Source organism: Tachyglossus aculeatus, chromosome 8 (assembly GCF_015852505.1).
Source record: "Tachyglossus aculeatus isolate mTacAcu1 chromosome 8, mTacAcu1.pri, whole genome shotgun sequence".
In the NCBI taxonomy this organism is placed as follows: domain Eukaryota; kingdom Metazoa; phylum Chordata; class Mammalia; order Monotremata; family Tachyglossidae; genus Tachyglossus; species Tachyglossus aculeatus.
In genome coordinates, this window is record NC_052073.1 from 38,084,038 (window position 1) to 38,103,780 (window position 19,743).

General features: G+C 47.2%; 1 protein-coding gene across 11 annotated transcripts in view; it reads right to left on the reverse strand.

Moving 5' to 3' along the window:
* Positions 1-230: 230 nt before the first annotated feature.
* LOC119931846 (myosin-4-like) overlaps positions 231-19,743 on the reverse strand; it is a 76,927-nt gene continuing 57,414 nt past the window's right edge. For all 11 annotated transcript variants that reach the window (XM_038750758.1, XM_038750767.1, XM_038750760.1 and 8 more), the window contains 11 exons: positions 17,870-18,066; positions 16,362-16,545; positions 16,119-16,284; positions 15,908-16,032; positions 14,738-15,046; positions 14,446-14,649; positions 12,047-12,172; positions 11,774-11,944; positions 9,583-9,687; positions 6,511-6,606; positions 231-404 (listed from right to left, as the gene is read on the reverse strand). In XM_038750758.1, the coding sequence (XP_038606686.1) occupies positions 252-404; positions 6,511-6,606; positions 9,583-9,687; positions 11,774-11,944; positions 12,047-12,172; positions 14,446-14,649; positions 14,738-15,046; positions 15,908-16,032; positions 16,119-16,284; positions 16,362-16,545; positions 17,870-18,066 (1,836 nt within the window). In that variant the 3' untranslated portion in view covers positions 231-251. The remainder of the gene's footprint in view (positions 405-6,510; positions 6,607-9,582; positions 9,688-11,773; positions 11,945-12,046; positions 12,173-14,445; positions 14,650-14,737; positions 15,047-15,907; positions 16,033-16,118; positions 16,285-16,361; positions 16,546-17,869; positions 18,067-19,743) is intronic.

Consider the following 19,743-nt stretch of genomic DNA (forward strand, 5'->3'; position numbering starts at 1 on the left):
CGAAGTACGGATAGGAGACGGGAGGCAGGGAGGCCAGCAAGGAGGTGGATGATTTGTTTGCACGATTCTCTACGATCTTTATTTCTTGGAAATATTCATTCAGTCGTATTTACTGAGCGCTTACCGTGTGCAGAGCACTGTACTAAGCACTCTCACTGTACTAAGACAGTAACAACTGGCAGAGTGAGGAATAATTCCACATTTTGTGTCTTCCTCCTCCTGCCGCCGCCGTCCAGTTGTTGGGAAGGGGATCATTCTTCGCTGACGATCTTGGTGTGCACCTCCCGGCTTTTGACCCGCAGCTTGTTGACTTGGGACTCGGCGATGTCCGCCCGCTCCTCCGCCTCCTCCAATTCGTGCTGGATCTTGCGGAATTTGGAGAGGTTCACGTTGGACTGTTCCTCCTGGGGACGGAAAAGGACTCGTGAGAACCGAGGGTTCGCGTTTCCGGAGTCTCCCTCTTCTAGATGGGAGGATATCTTGGGTGAAGGTGAGAGATACTACTGGGGAGCCTCTTATTGGGCCAGTTCAGTCAATTAGTCATTCATTCATTCATTCAATCGTATTTATTGAGCTTTTACTGTATGCAGAGCACTGTACTAAGCGCTTGGGAAGTCCGAGTTGGCAACATATAGAGACAGTCCCTACCCAACAGTGGGCTCACAGTCTAGATGGGAGGATATCTTGGGTGAAGGTGAGAGATACTACTGGGGAGCCGCATATTGGGCCAGTTCAGTCAATTAGTCATTCATTTATTCATTGATTTGTATTTATTGAGCGCTTACTGTGTGCACAGCACTGTACGAAGCACTTGGGAAGTCCAAGTTGGCAACATATAGAGACGGTCCCTACCCAACAGTGGGCTCACAGTCTAGATGGGAGGATATCTTGGGTGAAGGTGAGAGATACTGCTGGGGAGCCTCATATTGGGACAGGACAGTTAATTAATCATTCATTCATTCGATCGTATTTATTGAGCGCTTACTGTGTGCAGAGCACTGTACTAAGCGCTTGGGAAGTCCGAGTTGGCAACATATAGAGATGGTCCCTACCCAACAGTGGGCTCACAGTCTAGATGGGAGGATATCTTGGGTGAAGGTGTGAGATACTACTGGGGAGCCGCATATTGGGCCAGTTCAGTCAATTAATCATTCATTCATTCATTCAATCATATTTGTTGAGCGCTTACTGTGTGCAGAGCACTGGACTAAGCGCTTGGGAAGTCCAAGTTGGCAACATAGAGAGACAGTCCCTACCCAACAGTGGGCTCACAGTCTAGAAGGGGGAGACAGACAACAAGACAAAACATATTAACCAAATAAAATAAATAGAATAAATATGTACAAATAAAATAAATAGAGTAATAAATCCATACAAACATATATCCATATATCCAGGTGCTGTGGGGAGGGGAAGGAGGTAAGGCGGGGGGGATGGGGATGTCTGCTGTTCCAGGAAGGCTCCTCTCCTCAGAGTGCCAGAGAGGCCCGCAACTCTGTTCCCTAGAGGCCTGCCCACCCGCGATTACACCGCATGGCCCCCGCTGCTCCAGGAAGGCTCCTCTCCTCCGAGCACCAGTATAGACGCCCCCCTGCTTCCACCCCCCACCACTTGAGCGACCTTCCTTCTAGTGCCCTCCAACCCCCCCGTCCCGGTCCGGTCCTGACTGACTCTCTCCCCCCCACGCCGGGGAAAAGGCCCTTGTTATCACCAAGTTATCATCATCATCATCATCATCAATCGTATTTATTGGGCGCTTACTATGTGCAGAGCACTGTACTAAGCGCTTGGGAAGTCCAAGTTGGCAACATCTAGAGTCAGTCCCTACCCAACAGTGGGCTCACAGTCTAAAAGGGGGAGACAGAGACAAAACCAAACATACTAACAAAATAAAAGAAATAGAATAGATATGTACAAGTAAAATAAATAAATAAATAAATAGAGTAGTAAATATGTACAAACATATATACATCTATACAGGTGCTGTGGGGAAGGGAAGGAGGTAAGATGGGGGGATGGAGAGGGGGACGGGGGGGGGAGAGGAAGGAAGGGGCTCAGTCTGGGAAGGCCTCCATTAAATTACATTAACGACTACCTCATTCGCACCTACTCAGCCTTCCTGTCCCGCCATCGACCCCCGGCCCACGTCCTCCCCCGGGCCTGGAATGCCCCCAATCCCTCTGCCCATCCACCAAGCTCGCTCTCTTCCTCCCTTCAAGGCCCTACTGAGAGCTCACCTCCTCCAGGAGGCCTTCCCACACTCAGCCCCTTCCTTCCTCTCCCCCTCGTCCCCCTCTCCATCCCCCTCATCTTACCTCTTTCCCTTCCCCACAACACCTGTATATATGGATATATGTTTGTACATATTTATTACTCTATTTATTTTACTTGTACCTATCTATTCTATTTATTTTATTTTGTTAGTATGTTTGGTTTTGTTGTCTGTCTCCCCCTTCTAGACTGTGAGCCCGCTGTTGGGTAGGGATTGTCTCTATATGTTGCCAACTTGGACTTCCCAAGCGCTTAGTACAGTGCTCTGCACACAGTAAGCGCTCAATAAATAAGATTGATGATGATAATAATAGCATGTATTAAGTGCTTACTATGTGCAAAGCACTGTTCAATTCCCATTGTAACAGTAGTATTACTACTAGAGAAGCAGCGTGGCTCAGTGGAAAGAGCCCGGGCTTTGGAGTCAGAGGTCATGAGTTCAAATCTGGCCTTGGCCACTTGTCAGCTGTGTGATTTACACTCTATATACAGTGCTTACTCTGCACATAGTAATCACTCAGGAAATACCATTGATTAAACCTAAATTTTCCCTCCTTTAATGTAAATTCTTATCCTCTTATTTAATCTTCAGTGGGTCAGGATGGCGGGTAGTTAGCCATCTCCTCACGATCAAACAGTGTTATTTCTTTAGCCCTGACTAAATAAATTAAAAATGCTTCTCGTAATGAAATCAATCAATCAATCATTCGTATTTATTGAGCGCTTTGTGCAGAGCACTGTACTAAGCGCTTGGGAAGTACAAATTGGCAACATATAGAGACAGTCCCTACCCAACAGTGGGCTCACAGTCTAAAAGGGGGAGACAGAGATCCCCATTTTACAGATGAGGTAACTGAGGCTCAGAGAAGTTAAGTGGCTTGCCCGAGGTCACACAGCCGTCGTGCGGTGGAGTCGGGATTCGAACCCATGACCTCTGACTCCAAAGCCCGTGCTCTTTTCACTGAGCCACGCTGCTTCTCATGAAAGAGAAGGATTAAATCTCCCCTTAATCATTTGTACTCTAGATTCACCCGTCCCAATTCCTTTAACCTGTCTTTGTCACAAGCCATGGGAAATGGTTGGTTGGTACACTCTTAATGAAGTATTTTTTTTTTTTTTTTTGTATTTGTTAAGTGCTTACTATGTGCCAGCCACTGTGGCTCAGGGGAAAGAGCCCGGGCTTTGGAGTCCGAGGTCATGAGTTCAAATCTCAACTCCGCCTCTTGTTAGCTGTGTGACTTTGGGCAAGTCACTTCACTTCTCTGGGCCTCAGTGACCTCATCTGGAAAATGGGGATTGAGACTGTGAGCCCCCCGTGGGACAACCCGATCACTTTGTAACCTCCTCAGTGCTTAGAACAGTGCTTGGCACACGGTAGAAGCAGCATGGCTCAATGGAAAGAGCCCAGGCTTGAGAGTCAGAGGTCATGGGTTCAAATCCCAACTCCGCCACTTGTCAGCTTTGTGACTTTGATCAAGTCACTTTATTTCTCTGGGCCTCAGTGCCCTCATCTGGAAAATGGGGATTGAGACTGGGAGCCCCCCGTGGGACAACCTGATCACTTTGTTACTTACCTCCCCAGTGCTTTGCACATAGTAAGCGCTTAATAAATGCCATCATCATTATTATTATTATCCTTGTTTTCCCTCCTATGTACTAGGTACTGTACTAAGCGGTGGGGTAGGTAGAAGCTAGTCCGTGTTCCACATGGGGCTCACAGTCTTAATAATCCTGAGGGAGCTGAGGCCCAGAGAATTGCAGTGGTTTGCCCAAGGTGACACAGCAGACAAGAAGAGGGGCTGGGATTAGAACCCAGATCCTTCTGAGTCCCAGGCCCAGTAGGAAAGAGCCCGGGCTTTGGAGTCAGAGGTCATGGGTTCAAATCCCGGCTCTGCCAACTGTCAGCTGGGTGACTTTGATCAAGTCACTTCACTTCTCTGGGCCTCAGTGACCTCATCTGGAAAATGATGGAGTACATCAAAGGAAGTACAAATTGGCAACATAGAGAGACGGTCCCTACCCAACAACGGGCTCACGGTCTAGAAGAACATGTCCAGTGTTTCCCCCGTTTCTCAAGACCCTCCAGTGGTTGTGCATCCAAGTGCTTAGTACAGTGGTCGCCACACAGTAAGCGCTCAATAAATACAATTGAATGAATGAATGAAAATGGGGATTGAGACTGGGAGCCCCCCGTGGGGCGACCTGTTCACTTTGTAACCTCCCCAGCGCTTTGAACAGTGCTTTGCACATTGTAAGCGCTTAATAAATGCCATCATTATTATTATTGTCAGCTGTGTGACTTTGGGCAAATCACTTCTCTGTATATATGTATATATATTTGTACATATTTATTACTCTATTTTACTTGTACATATTCATTCATTCATTCAATCGTATTTATTGAGCGCTTACTGTGTGCAGAGCACTGTTCTAAGTGCTTGGGAAGTACAAGTTGGCAACAGATAGACATATCTATTCTATTTATTTTATTTTGTTAATATGTTTGGTTTTATTCTCTGTCTCCCCCTTCTAGACTGTGAGCCCGCTGTTGGGTAGGGACTGTCTCTATATGTTCCCAACTTGTACTTCCCAAGGGCTTAGTACAGTGCTCTGCACACAGTAAATGCTCAATAAATACGATTGATTGATTGATTGATTCTCTGGGCCTCAATTATCTCATCTGTAGAATGGGATTAAGACTGTGAGCCCCACAGGGGACAACCTGATTACCTGGTATCCCCTCCGAGAGCTTAGAACAGTGCTTGGCACATAGTAAGCACTTAATAAATACCATTATTATTAGTAGTAGTGCTAATATCAATGGAGAGGCTTCTTATATTTGATATGAGGAGCCTGGAATTCTGCTCCTCTAGCCAAGCAATTAATCAATCAATCAATCAATCGTATTTATTGAGCACTTACTGTGTGCAGAGCACTGTACTAAGCGCTTGGGAAGTACAAGTTGGCAACATATACAGTCCCTACCCAACAGTGGGCTCACAGTCTAAAAGGGGGAAAATTATTGATATTTATTGGGCATTTATGAGGTTCCAAACACTACTTGGGAGAGAACAATACAGTAGAATTCACTGACAGAATCCCTGCCCAAGAGGAGCTCATGGAAACCTGATGATCTTTTTCTTTTATGTCTTAATGTTGCCTTCGTGTTTCATTCCATCTCCCTTTATATGTCTGGCGCCAGTTTCCTTTCCTCCTTTTTATTTTTAGCTGGTGAGCACCCCCCCCCCCCACCCCGGGAGACAGGGACCATGTTCAATTCCCAATGCTGTATTTTTTTCCCAGCACTCAATATTGTGCCCAGTAATAATAACAATAATAATAATGATAATGATGGTATTTGTTCAGGGCTCACTATGTGCCAGGCATTCCTTTATCCGAACTGCTAAAACAGCCAATTTTCCCTTCTAGTTTAGAGCCCGGGCTTTGGAGTCAGAGGTCATGGGTTCAAATCCCTCCACTGCCACGTGTCAGCTGTGTGACTTGGGGTAAGTCACTTCACTTCTCTGGGCCTCAGTTCCCTCATCTGTCAAATGGGGATTAAGACTGTGAGTCCCACGTGGGACAACCTGATCACCTTGTAACCTCCCCAGCGCTTGGAACAGTGCTTTGCACATAGTAAGCGCTTAATAAATGCCATTATTATTATTATTATTAGAGAAGCAGCGTGGCTCAGTGAAAGAGCATGGGCTTTGGAGTCAGAGGTCATGCGTTCAAATTCCGCCTCTGTCACTTGTCAGCTGTATGACTTTGGGCAAGTCACTTCACTTCTCTGGGCCTCAGTTCCCTCATCTGTCAAATGGGGATTAAGCCTGTGAGTCCCACGTGGGACAACCTGATCACCTTGTAACCTCCCCAGCGCTTAGAACAGTGCTTTGCACATAGTAAGTGCTTAATAAATGCCATTATTATTATTGTTATTATTATTATTATTATTATTATTATTAGAGAAGCAGTGTGGCTCAGTGGAAAGAGCCCGGGCTTTGGAGTCAGAGGTCATGGGTTCAAATCCCACCTTTGCCACTTGTCAGCTGTGTGACTTTGGGCAAGTCACCTCACTTCTCTGGGCCTCAGTTCCCTCATCTGTCAAATGGGGATTAAGACTGTGAGCCCCCCGTGGGAAAACCTGATCACCTTGTAACCTCCCCAGCACTTAGAACAGTGCTTTGCACATAGTAAGTGCTTAATAAATGCCATTATTATTATTATTAAGATACTCACAGCCTCCTCCGCTTGCCGCTTGTAGGCTTTCACTTTGGCCTGCAGTTTGTCCACCAGGTCTTGGAGCCTGAGGACGTTCTTGCGGTCTTCCTCCGTCTGGAATAGTTTGCAAATCGAAAAATCGCATTAATGAAAGAAAAATAAGGGACAGGCTAAATTGACTAGCAGGGGGCTTTATTTGGGTGTAGGCAGAAGCCTTAATCAATCAAATAATGGTATTTATTAATAATAATAATAACGATGGCACTTATTAAGCACTTACTATGTGCAAAGCACTGTTGTAAGTGCTGGGGAGGTTACAAGGCGATAATAATAATAATGATAATAATAACAATGATAATAATAATGGCATTTGTTAAGCGCTTACTATGTGCAAAGCACTGTTCTAAGCGCTGGGGGGATACAAGGCGATCAGGTTGTCCAACGTGGGGCTCACAGTCTTCATCCCCATTTTCCAGATGAGGTAACTGAGGCTCAGAGAAGCTAAGTGACTTGCCCAAGGTCACACAGCAGACATGTGGTGGAGCCGGAATTTGAACCCCTGACCTCTGACTCCAAAGCCCAGGCTTTTTCCACTGAGCTACGCTGCTTCTTATTGAGCGCTTACTGTGTGCGGAGCACTGCACTAAGCGCTTGGGACAGTACGGTTGAACAATATCACAGACACAGTCTCTGCCCACAACGATCTGGCAGTCTAAAGGAGGCTTGACTGCTCTTTAAGAGCAGGGAACATGTCTTGTATTGGACTCTCCTAAGCGCTTAGCACAGTGCTTTCCACACAGTAAGAGCTTAATAAATAACAATTGATGGAATAACTGAGTAATAATAATTATGGTATCAAATGCTTTCTATGTGTCGCGCACTGTTCTAAGCACCGGGATGGATATAAATTAATCAGATTGGACACAATCCCTGTCCCTTATGGGGCTCAAAGTCTAAGTAATAGTAAATAATTATGGTGTGTGTCAAGCACTGTTCTAAGCACTGGGGTGGATATAAGTTAATCAGATTGGACACAGTCCCTGTCCCTTATGGGGCTCAAAGCCTAAGTAATTAGTAAATAATTATGGTTTTTGTCAAGCACTGGGATGGATATAAATTAATCAGATTGGACACAGTCCCTATCCCTTTTGGGGCTCAAAGCCTAAGTAATAGTAAATAATTATGGTTTTTGTCAAGCACTGGGGTGGATATAAGTTAATCACATTGGACACAGTCCCTGTTCCTTATGGGGCTCAGCCCAAGTAATAGTAAATAATTATGGTGCGTGTTAAGCACTGTTCTAAGCACTGGGGTGGATATAAGTTAATCAGATTGGATGCAGTCCCCGTCCCTTATGGGGATCAAAGCCTAAGTAATAGTAAATAATTATGGTGTGTGTCAAGCATTGTTCTAAGCACCGGGGTGGATATAAATTAATCAGATTGGACACAGTCCCTGTCCCTTATGGGGCTCAAAGCTTAAGTAATAGTAAATAATTATGGTTTTTGTCAAGCACTGGGGTGGATATGAATTAATCAGATTGGACACAATCTCTGTCCCTTATGGGGCTCAAAGCTTAAGTAATAGTAAATAATTATGGTGTGTGTCAAACACTGTTCTAAGCACTGGGGTGGATGTAAATTATTCAGATTGGAAACAATCCCTAAGTAATAGTAAATAATTATGGTGTGTATCAAGCACTGTTCTAAGCACTGGAGTGGATATAAATTAATCAGATTGGACACAATCCCTGTCCATTATGGGGCTCAAAGCCTAAGTATTAGTAAATAATTATGGTTTTCGTCAAGCACTGGGGTGGATATACATTAATCAGATTGGAAACAGTCCCTGTCCCTTATGGGGCTCAAAGCTTAAGTAATAGTAAATAATTATGGTGTATGTCAAGCACTGTTCTAAGCACCGGGGTGGATATAAATTAATCAGATTGGACGCAATCCCTGTCCCTTATGCGGCTCAAAGCTTAAGTGATAATAAATAATTATGGTTTTTGTCAAGCACTGGGGTAGATATGAATTAATCAGATTGGACACAATCTCTGTCCCTTATGGGGCTCAAAGCTTAAGTAACAGTAAATAATTATGGTGTGTGTCAAGCACTGTTCTAAGCACTGGGGTGGATATAAATTAATCAGATTGGACAGAATCCCTGTCCCTTATGGGGCTCAAAGCCTAAGTAATAGTAAATAATTATGGTTTTTGTCAAGCACTGGGGTGGATATAAATTAATCAGATTGGACACAGTCCCTGTCCCTTATGGGGCTCAAAGCCTCAGTAATAGTAAATAATTATGGTTTTTCTCAAGCATTGGGGTAGATGTAAATTAATCAGATTGGACACAGTCCCTGTCCCTTATGGGGCTCAAAGCCTAAGTAATAGTAAATAATTATGGTGTGTGTCAAGCACTGGGGTGGATATAAATTAATCAGATTGGACACAATCCCTGTCCTTTATGTGGCTCAAAGCCTAAGTAATAGTAAATAATTATGGTTTTTGTCAAGCACTGGGGTGGATACAAATTAATCAGATTGGACACAGTCCCTGTCCCTTTTGGGGCTCAAAGCTTAAGTAATCGTAAATAATTATGGTGTGTGTCAAGCACTGTTCTAAGCACTGGGGTGGATATAAATTAATCAGATTGGACACAATCCCTGTCCCTTATGGGGCTCAAAGCCCAAGTAATAGTAAATAATTATGGTTTTTGTCAAGCATTGGGGTGGATATAAATTAATCAGATTGGACACAGTCCCTGTCCCTTATGGGGCTCAAAGCCTAAGTAATAGTAAATAATTATGGTGTGTGTCAAGCACTGTTCTAAGCACTGGGGTGGATATAAATTAATCAGGTCGGACACAGTCCCCATCCCACATGGCCCTCACGGTGTTATGGAGGAGGGAGAACAGGTATTGAATCCCCATTTGGTAGCTGAGGAAACTGAGGCCCAGAGAAGCGAAGTGACCGGCCCAAGGTCACACAGCCGACAAGTGGCGGAATCAGGCCAAAGACCAAGGGCCCCTCTGGCCCCCAGGCCCGGGCTGTACCCACTGGGCCGCACTGCTTCCCTCCCCTTTACCTGGTAGGTGAGCTCCTTCACTCTCCTCTCATGTTTACGCAGACCCTTCACCGTCTCCACGTTGTGCTTCTGTTCATTTTCAACTTCAGTCTCAAGTTCACGCACCTACAACAACACAGGGGTCCCCCAAGCATTAGAACAATATTCATTCAATGGTATTTATTGAGCATTTACTGTGTGCAGAGCACTGTATTAAGTGCTTGGGAAGTACAAGTTGGCAACATAGAGAGACGGTCCCTATCCAACAGTGGACTCACGGTCTTGTTAAGCGCTTTACTATGTGCAAGTTCCAAGCGCTGGGGAGGATTCAGCGTGGCTTAGTGGAAAGAGCGGGCTTTGGAGTCAGAGGTCATGGGTTCAAATCCTGCCTCCGCCACTTGTCAGCTGGTTGGCTTTGAGCAAGTCACTTCACTTCTCTGTGAGCTTTTAGACTGTGAGCCCACTGTTGGGTAAGGACTGTTTCTATATGTTACCAACTTGTACTTCCCAAGCGCTTAGTACAGTGCTCTGCACACAGTAAGCGCTCAATAAATACGATTGATTGATTGATTGATTGATTCTCTGGGCCTCAGTTACCTCATCTGGAAAATGGGGATTAACTGTGAGCCCCCCATGGGACAACCTGATCACATTGTAAACTCTGCAGAGCTTAGAACAGTGCTTTGCACATAGTAAGTGCTTAATAAATGCTATTATTATTATTATTATTATTACAAGGTGATCAAGTTGTCCCACATGGGGCTCACAGTCCTAATCGCTATTTTACAGATGAGGGAACTGAGGCCCAGAGAAGTGAAGTGACTTGCCCAAAGTCACACAGCTGACAAGTGGTGCGTGGCTCAGTGGAAAGAGCCCCGGCTTTGGAGTCAGAGGTCATGGGTTCAAATCCCGGCTCCGCCACTTGTCAGCTGGGTGACTTTGGGCAAGTCACATTACTTCTCTGGGCCTCAGTTACCTCATCTGAAAAAATGGGGATTAAGACTGTGAGCCCCCCGTGGGACAACCTGATCACATTGTAAACTCTGCCGCGCTTAGAACAGTGCTTTGCACATGGTAAGCGCTTAATAAATGCTATTACTATTATTATTACAAGGTGATCAAGTTGTCCCACGTGGGGCTCACAGTCTTAATTGCTATTCATTCATTCATTCATTCATATTTATTGAGCGCTTACTGCGTGCAGAGCACTGTACTAAGTGCTTGGGAAGTCCAAGTCGGCAACATATAGAGATGGTCCCTACCCGATAACAGGCTCACAGTCTAGAAGGGGGAGACAGACAACGAAACAAAAAATGCAGACAGGCATCAAAATCGTCAGAACAAATAGAATTATAGCTATATGCATATCATAAACAAAATAAATAGAATAGTAAATATGTACAAGTGAAATAGAGTAATAAATCTGTAAAAATATATACAAGTACTGTGGGGAGGGTCCTGGGTTACAGATGAGGCGACTGAGGCCCAGAGAAGTGAAGTGACTTGCCCAAAGTCACACATCTGACAAGTGGCAGAGCCGGGATTTGAACCCACGAGCTCTGACTCCAAAACCCGGGCTCTTTCCACTGAGCCACGCTGCTACTCAGTGGGCTATTAAAAAAAAGAACTCATTGGAAAATTCATTCACTCATTCATTCAGTCATATTTATTGAGTGCTTACTGTGTGTAGAGCACTGTGCTAAGCGCTTGGGAAGTCCAAGTCGGCAACAGATAGAGACGGTCCCTACCCGATAACGGGCTCACAGTCTAGAAGGGGGAGACAGACAACGAAACAAAAGATGCAGACAGGCGTCAAAATCGTCAGAACAAATAGAATTATAGCTATATGCTTATCATTAACAAAATAAATAGAATAGTAAATATGTACAAGTGAAATAGAGTAATAAATCTGTAAAAATATATACAAGTGCTGTGGGGAGGGTCCTGGGTTACAGACGAGGGGACTGAGGCCCGGAGAAGTGAAGCGACTTGCCCAAAGTCACACAGCTGACAAGTGGCAGAGCCAGGATTTGAACCCACGAGCTGAGCCACGCTGCTTCTCAGCGGGCTAGAAAAAAAAAAGAACTCATTGGAAAATTCATTCATTCGTTCATTCACTCGGATTTATTGAGCGCTTACTGTGCTAAGCGCTTGGGAACAGCAACGCGTTGGGAAATGCGTTGGAAAATGCATTTTAATGTGGAATACGCACCCTGGCCTCCAGCTTCTGGATCTGCTTCTTGCCCCCCTTGAGGGCCAGCTGCTCGGCCTCGTCCAGGCGAAGCTGCAGGTCCTTCACCGTCTGCTCCATGTTCTTCTTCATCCTCTCCAGGTGGGCACTGGTGTCCTGCTCCTTCTTCAGCTCCTCGGCCATCATGGCAGCCTAAGGATGGCGAAACCCAAGACCTCAGGGACCCTGGAAGGGCCGGGGAATCGCCCCCCGGGATGAGGGGACGGACGTCGGGAGGGATGCCCCTTGGCTTACGTCGGTGATGGCCTTCTTGGCCTTCTCTTCGGCGTTGCGAGCCTCCTGGACCATATCCTCCATCTCGCCTTGGATCTGGGAGATGTCCGTTTCCAGCTTCTTCTTGGTGTTGATCAGGCTGGTGTTCTGCCGAAATCAATTAAAACCGAAAAGCTGGCCCTGTCATCTTAAAGGTCAGTGATAGCTGGAGGGGACTGGGGGATATCATCGGGCTCAGCTCTGTGGCTCAGTGGAAAGAGCGCGGGCTTGGGACCCAGAGGCCATGGGTTCTAATCCCCGCTCCGCCACTTTTCGGCTGTGTGACTTTGGGCCAGTCACTTCACTTCTCTGGGCCTCAGTTCCCTCATCTGCAAAATGGGGATTAAGATTGTGAGCCCCACGTGGGACAACCTGATCACCCTGTGTCCCCCCCAGTACTTAAAACAGTGCTTGGCACATAGTAAGCACTTAAAAAATACCATTATTATTAAGTGACTAGAGAAGCAGCGTGGCTCAGTGGGAGAGAGCCCGGGCTTTGGAGTCAGAGGTCATGGGTCCGCCAATTGTCAGCTGTGTGACCTTGGGCCAGTCACTTCACTTCTCTGGGCCTCAGTTCCCTCATCTGGAAAATGGGGATTAAGATTGTGAGTCCCTCGTGGGACAACTTGATCACCCTGTGTCCCCCCAGCGCTTAGAGCAGTGCTTTGCACATAGTAAGTGCTTAACAAATACCATCATTATTATTATTATTATTAAGTGACTAGAGAAGCAGCGTGGCTCAGTGGAAGAGAACCCGGGCTTTGGAGTCAGAGGTCATGGGTCCACCAATTGTCAGCTGTGAGAACTTGGGCAAGTCACTTAACTTCTCTGGGCCTCAGTTCCCTCATCTGTAAAATGGTGATTAAGACTGTGAGCCCCCCGTGGGTCAACCTGATCACCTTGCATCCTCCCCAGCGCTTAGAACAGTGCTTTGCACATAGTAAGCACTTAAAAACCTCCATCATCAGTAGGTCACCCTGTGCAGAGCACTGCACTAAGCACTTGGGAGAGTCCACTATAAGTAGTATGCATATGTAAAGTGACATGAAAGTAGTGGAATAATAATAATAATAATAATAATAATAATAATAATAATAATGGCATTTAAGTTCTAAGTGTTCTAAGTTCTAAGTGCTGAGCACTGTCCGTCTCCCCCTCAAGACTGTCAGCTTGTTATAATAATAATGGCATTTATTAAGTGCCTACTATGTGCAAAGCACTGTTCTAAGCGCTGGGGAGTTTACAAGGTGATCAGGTTGTCCCACAGAGGACTCACAGTCTTCATCCCCATTTTCCAGATGAGGGAACTGAGGCCCAGAGAAATGAAGTGACTTGCCCAAAGTCACACAGCTGACAAGTGGCGGAGCCGGGATTTGAACCCATGACCTCTGACTCCAAAGCCCAGGCTCTTTCCACTGAGCCACGCTGCTTCTCCAAGCTTGTTGTGGGCAGGGAACGTGTCTATCGACTTTGTTGCACTGGACTCTCCCAAGTGCTTAGCCCAGTGCTCTGCACACGGCAACAGCTCAATAGATGCCACTGATCGTCCTCTAGACTGTCAGCTCATTGTGGGCAGGGATTGGGTCTCCCGATTCTGTGGCACTGGACTCCCCCTAAGTGCTTAGTCCAATGCTCTGCACACTGTCAGCTGGTTCATTCATTCATTCGATCGTATTTATTTAGCACTTACTGTGTGCAGAGCACTGTGTTAAGCGCTTGGGAAGTCCAAGTTGGCAACATTCATTCACTCATTCAGTGGTATTTATTGAGCGCTTACTGTGTGCAGAGCACTGTATTAAGCGCTTGGGAAGTCCAAGTTGGCAACATTTATTCATTCATTCATTCAATCATATTTATTGAGCGCTTACTGTGTGCAGAGCACTGTACTAAGCGCTTGGGAAGTCCAAGTTGGCGACATCTAGAGATGGTCCCTACCCAACAGCGGGCTCACAGTCTAGAAGGAGGAGACAGAGAACAAAACAAAACATGTGGACAGGTGTCAATTATGGGCTGGGAACGTGTCTGCCAACTGTCTTATATTGGACTCTCCCAAGCGCTCCGCACGCAGTAAGCCCTCAATAAATACCACTGATGGATAATAATAATGATGATGGCATTTATTAAGCGCTTACCATATGCAAAGCACTGTTCTAAGCGCTGGGGAGGTTACAAGGTGATCAGGTTGTCCCACGGGGGGCTCACAGTCTTAACCCCCATTTGCCAGATGAGGGAACTGAGGCCCAGAGAAGTCCCCAAGTCCCACAGCTGACAGTTGGCAGAGCCGGGATTTGAACCCCTGACCTCTGACTCCAAAGCCCGGGCTCCTTCCACTGAGCCACGCAGCTTCCCTCGGATGGATTGATGAGTGGCAAGGGTCCTACCTGGGTGTGCAGCAGCTGGACGCGCTCGCTGGCGTCCAGCAGCTCCTGCTCGGCGATCTTACGGCTCCTCTCGGTCTGCTCCAGGGCCGCGCGGAGCTCCTCCACCTCGGCCTGCAGCAGGTTGGCCCGGCGCTCCACCATGGCCAGCTGTTCCTTCAGGTCTTCTTGCCCGCGGAGGGCATCGTCCAGGTGCAGCTGCGTGTCCTGGCCGGGAAAAGAGCCGGGTTTCTCTCGGAATCGGAAGGCCGGAGAGGCTCAGACCCTCGGCTGGACGGATCTGGCAGGGACCCACCTTGAGGATGCCCTGGGTGTTCCTGTAGTTCTTCAGGGCCTCGGCCGCCATGCGGTTGGCGTGGTTCAGCTGGATCTCCATCTCGTTCAGATCCCCCTCCATCTTCTTCTTGATGCGGATGGCGTCGTTCCGGCTCCGGATCTCGGCGTCCAGCGCAGTCTGCATGGTCTCCACCACCCTGAGGTGATTCCTCTTCAGCTGGTCGATCTCCTCGTCCTTCTCCGCGAGCTTCCGGTCGACCTCCGACTTGACCTGGTTCAGCTCCAGTTGGATGCGGAGGATCTTGCCCTCTTCGTGTTCCAGGGACGCCTTAAGGGAAGCAAGTGATCGCTGGGAAATGATGGCTGAACGTTTTCTCAGCAACTTCTAAATAGCTATTTTAGGTGAGCTGGGAAAGTCCTTGATTATAATAATAAATGATGGTGGCATTCATTAAGTGCTTACTATGTGCAAGGCACCGTTCTAAGCGCTGGGGAGGTTACAAGGTGATGAGGTTGTCCCACGGGGGGCTCCCAGTCTTCATCCCCATTTTTTCAGATGAGGTAACTGAGGCCCAGAGGAGTGAAGTGACTTGCCCCAAGTCACCCAGCTGACAGTTGGCGGAGCCGGGATTTGAACCCATGACCTCTGACTCCATCATCATCATCATCAATCGTATTTATTGAGCACTTACTGTGTGCTCTGCATGCAGCAAGAGCTCAATAAATACGATCGAATGAATTCTCAGTCAGATTCTTGAGTCATTCCATAGGTTTACAGAGGGAAAAGCCCACAGCCTGGCAGAAAGAGCCCGGGCCTGGGCATCAGAGGACCTGAGTTCTCATCCCAGGTCCACCACCTGTCTGCTGTGTGGTTTTGGGCAAGTCACTTAACTTCTCTGTTCCTGTCACCTCATCTGTTGCCAACTTGTACTTCCCAAGTGCTTAGTACAGTGCTCTGCACCCCGTAAGTGCTCAATAAATACGATTGATTGATTGATCTGTAAGATGGGGGTTAAGACTGTGAGCCCTGAACGGGACACGGACGAGATCCAGATTGATTATCCTGTACCTATTCCAGTGCTTAGTACAGTTCCTGGCACATAGAAAGCGCCGAACAAATACCATTAAAAAGGAGGGGGAAAGTGTCTTTCCTTTGTTTCTGGTCACGACAAGCCAATATGGTGCCCACCTCCGCTTCCTCCAGGGAGGCCTGTAGCTCACACTTCTCTTGCTCAATCTGCTTCTTGATTTTCTCCAGCTCGTGGATATGCTTCCCTCCCTCCGCGATCTGCTCGGTGAGGTCGGAGATCTCCTCTGTCGGAAACAGAATGGGGCCGGGTTTGGTCCCTTGGGGGTAGACCCCTCCCCGCCCCCCGGATAGAGACCCCCCAGGGACCCACGCTGCAGGTTCTTGTTCTCGCGCTTCAGCGTCTCCAACTGGTCCAGAGACTCCTCGTAGGCGTTCTTCATCTTGAACAGCTCCGTGCTCAGCGAGCGGGACTCCTTCTGAGACGCCTCCAGCTCGGCCTGGGTCTCCTCGTATTTCTGCTTCCATTCCGCCAGGATCTGGAGAAGGGGAAATTGTCAGTCCGGGCCTTGGGGGAAGCCGGCCCATGAGGCAGCCGGGAAGCGCAACTCCATACCTTGTCGAAGTTCCTCTGCTTCTTATCGAGGGCGGCACAGGCGGCGTTGGTCCTCTCCACGTCGATCATGAGATCTTCCACCTCGTTCTGCAGCCGCTGCTTGGTCTTCTCCAGGGACGCGCATTTGGCATTGACGGCTTCCACGTGCTCCTCGGCGTCCTGCAGCCGCTGAGCCAGCTTCTTCCTGGAAAACCCCGGAAGGTAAAAGATGAGTGATGGAGAAGAGATTGGAAGAAATTGAAGATGATCGTGTTCAGCTAATCAATCAGTGGTACTTAGTGACAGTCTACTGGATGCAGAGTGATGGACCGGACACTTGGACTTCTAGACAGTGAGCCCACTGTTGGGTAGGGACCGTCTCTATATTTTTCCAACTTGGATTTCCCAAGCGCTTAGTGCTGTGCTCTGCACGCAGTAAGCGCTCAATAAATACGATTGAATGAATGGATGAATGAATTGGAAGAGCCCAGTACAACAGAGTTGGTAAGACACGTTCCCTGCCTATAAGGAGATGTCAGTCTTCAGGGGAAGACTCCCCCTTCTAGACTGTGAGCCCGCTGTTGGGTAGGGGCTGTCTCTATATGTTGCCTACTTGTACTTCCCAAGAGCTTAGTACAGTGCTCTGCACACAGTAAGCACTCAATAAATACGATTGACTGATTGATTGATTAAAGCCCATTATGGATATGCACTTAAGGTTTGCGTAGCCAAGCACGCTTTGCCTAACTCTTCATCTCGGCCCAAATGTCTCTGAAACAGGTAATGGTCTCCCCAATTTTTTACACAATAATAATGATGGCATTTATTAAGCGCTTACTATGTGCAAAGCACTGTTCTAAGAGCTGTGGAGGTTACAAGGTGATCGGGTTGTCCCATGGGGAGCTCACAGTCTTAATCCCCATCTTACAGATGAGGGAACTGAGGCCCAGAGAAGTGAAGTGACTTGCCCAAAGTCCCACAGCTGACAATTGGCGGAGCCGGGATTTGAAAGCATCATGGCTCAGTGGAAAGAGCCCGGGTTTTGGAGTCAGAGGTCATGGGTTCAAATCCCGGCTCAGCCAATTGTCAGCTGGGCAACTTTGGGCCACTTCACTTCTCTGTGCCTCAGTTACCCCATCCGTAAAATGGGGATTAAGACTGTGAGCCCGCTGCGGGACAACTTGATCACCTTGTAACCTCCCCAGTGCTTGGAACAGTGCTCTGCACATAGTAAGGGCTCCCCCTTCTAGACTGTGAGCCCACTGACGGGTAGGGGCCGTCTCTCTATGTTGCCAACTTGTACTTCCCAAGTGCTTAGTCCAGTGCTCTGCACACAGTAAGCGCTCAATAAATACGATTGAATGAATGAATGAATGAATAAATGCCATTATTATTATTAGGGCGGAGGGGATGGGGAGGAGGAGAGGAAAAAGGGGGTGATGACATTTTTCTCTCACTCTTGAAGCTCCTTTTTGTCCTCTCTGTCTCTCCCTCTCTCCTTCCCTTCCTTTTATCCAAAATCCACGTACTTGGCCTCCTCCAGCTCCTCCGTGCGCTGGATGGCATCGGTCTCGTACTTGGTCCTCCACTGGGCGACCTCGCTGTTGGCTTTGGACATGGCCCTCTGCAGCTCGGCCTTGGCTTCCTGCTCCTCCTCGTACTGCTCCCGCAGCAGGTCGCAGTCGTGGCGGGAGGACTGGAGGGCGTGGGCCAGGGCGTTCTTGGCCTGGGGGACAGAGGGGACAGACGAGGACTGAGGGACAAACGTGACTTCGACGAACGTGGCCCTTCTGAGCGCTCACCTCCTCCAGTAGGCCTTCCCAGACTGAGCCCCCTCCTTCCTCTCCTCCTCTTCTCCCTCTCCATCCCCCCTGCTTTACCTCCTTCCCCTCCCTACAGCACCTGGATATATGTATATATGTTTGTACGGATTTATTACTCTATTTATTTTACTTGTACATATTTATTCTACTTATTTTATTTTCTTAATATAATAATAATAATGTTGGCATTTGTTAAGCGCTTACTATGTGCAAAGCACTGTTCTAAGAGCTGGGGGGGGATACAAAGTGATCAGGTTGTCCCATGTGGGGTTCACGGTCTTAATCCCCATTTTACAGATGAGGTCACTGAGGCTCAGAGAAGTTAAGTGACTTGCACAAGGTCACACAGCAGACATGTGGCGGAGTCGGGATTCAAACCCATGACCTCTGACTCCAAAGCCCATGCTCTTTCCACTGAGCCACTCTGCTTCTAATATGTTTTGTTTTGTTCTCTGTCTCCCCGTTCTAGACTGTGAGCCCGCTGTTGGGTAGGGACCGTCTCTAGATGTTGCCAACTTGGACTTCCCAAGCACTTAGTACAGTGCTCTGCACACAGTAAGCACTCACTAAATACAATTGAATGAATGACTGAATGACTTCTCCCAGAATCAATCAATCAATTGTATTTATTGAGCGCTTACTGTGTGCAGAGCACTGGACTAAGCGCTTGGGAAGTACAAGTTGGCAACATATAGAGACAGTCCCTACCCAACATGGACAGCACTTGGTGACCTGCTGGGAAATAGGTAATAATAATAATAATAATAATAATGACATTTGTTAAGCACTTACTGCGTGCAAAGCACTGTTTCAAGCGCTGGGGGGATACAAGGTGATCAGGTTGTCCCACTTGGGGTTCACAGTCTTAATCCTCCTTTTACAGATGAGGCTCAGAGAAGTTAACTGACTTGCCCAGGGTCACACAGCAGATGCGTGGTGGAGCCGGGATTCGAACCGAGAGACTTTCACAATCTTAACCAGTGGAAAGAGCCCGGGCTTGGGAGTCAGAGGTCGTGGGTTCTGATCCCAGCTCGGCCACTCGTCAGCTGTGTGACTTTGGGCAAGCCACTTAACTTAATAATAATAATGGTACTTGTTAAGCGCTTACTATGTACAAAGCACTGTTCTAAGCGCTGAAAAAATGGGGATGAAGACTGTGAGCCCCACATGGGACAACCTGATTACCTTGTATCTCCCCCATCGCTTAGAACAGTGCTTGACACATAGTAAGTGCTTAACAAATGTCATCATACTATTATATTGTTATATTACCCCAGCGCTTAGAACAGTGCTTGGCACATAGTAAGCACTTAACAAATACCACCATTATTATTATTATTATTATTATTCTCTGGGCCTCAGTGACCTCATCTGTAAAATGGGGATGAAGACTTTGAGCCCCACATGGGACAACCTGATTACCTTGTATCTACCCCAGTGCTTAGAACAGTGCTTGGCAAATAGTAAGCGCTTAACAAATATGACCATTATTATTATTATTATTATTATTATTATTATTATTATTATTATTATTCTCTGGGCCTCAGTGACCTAATCTGTAAAACGAGGGTGAAGACTGT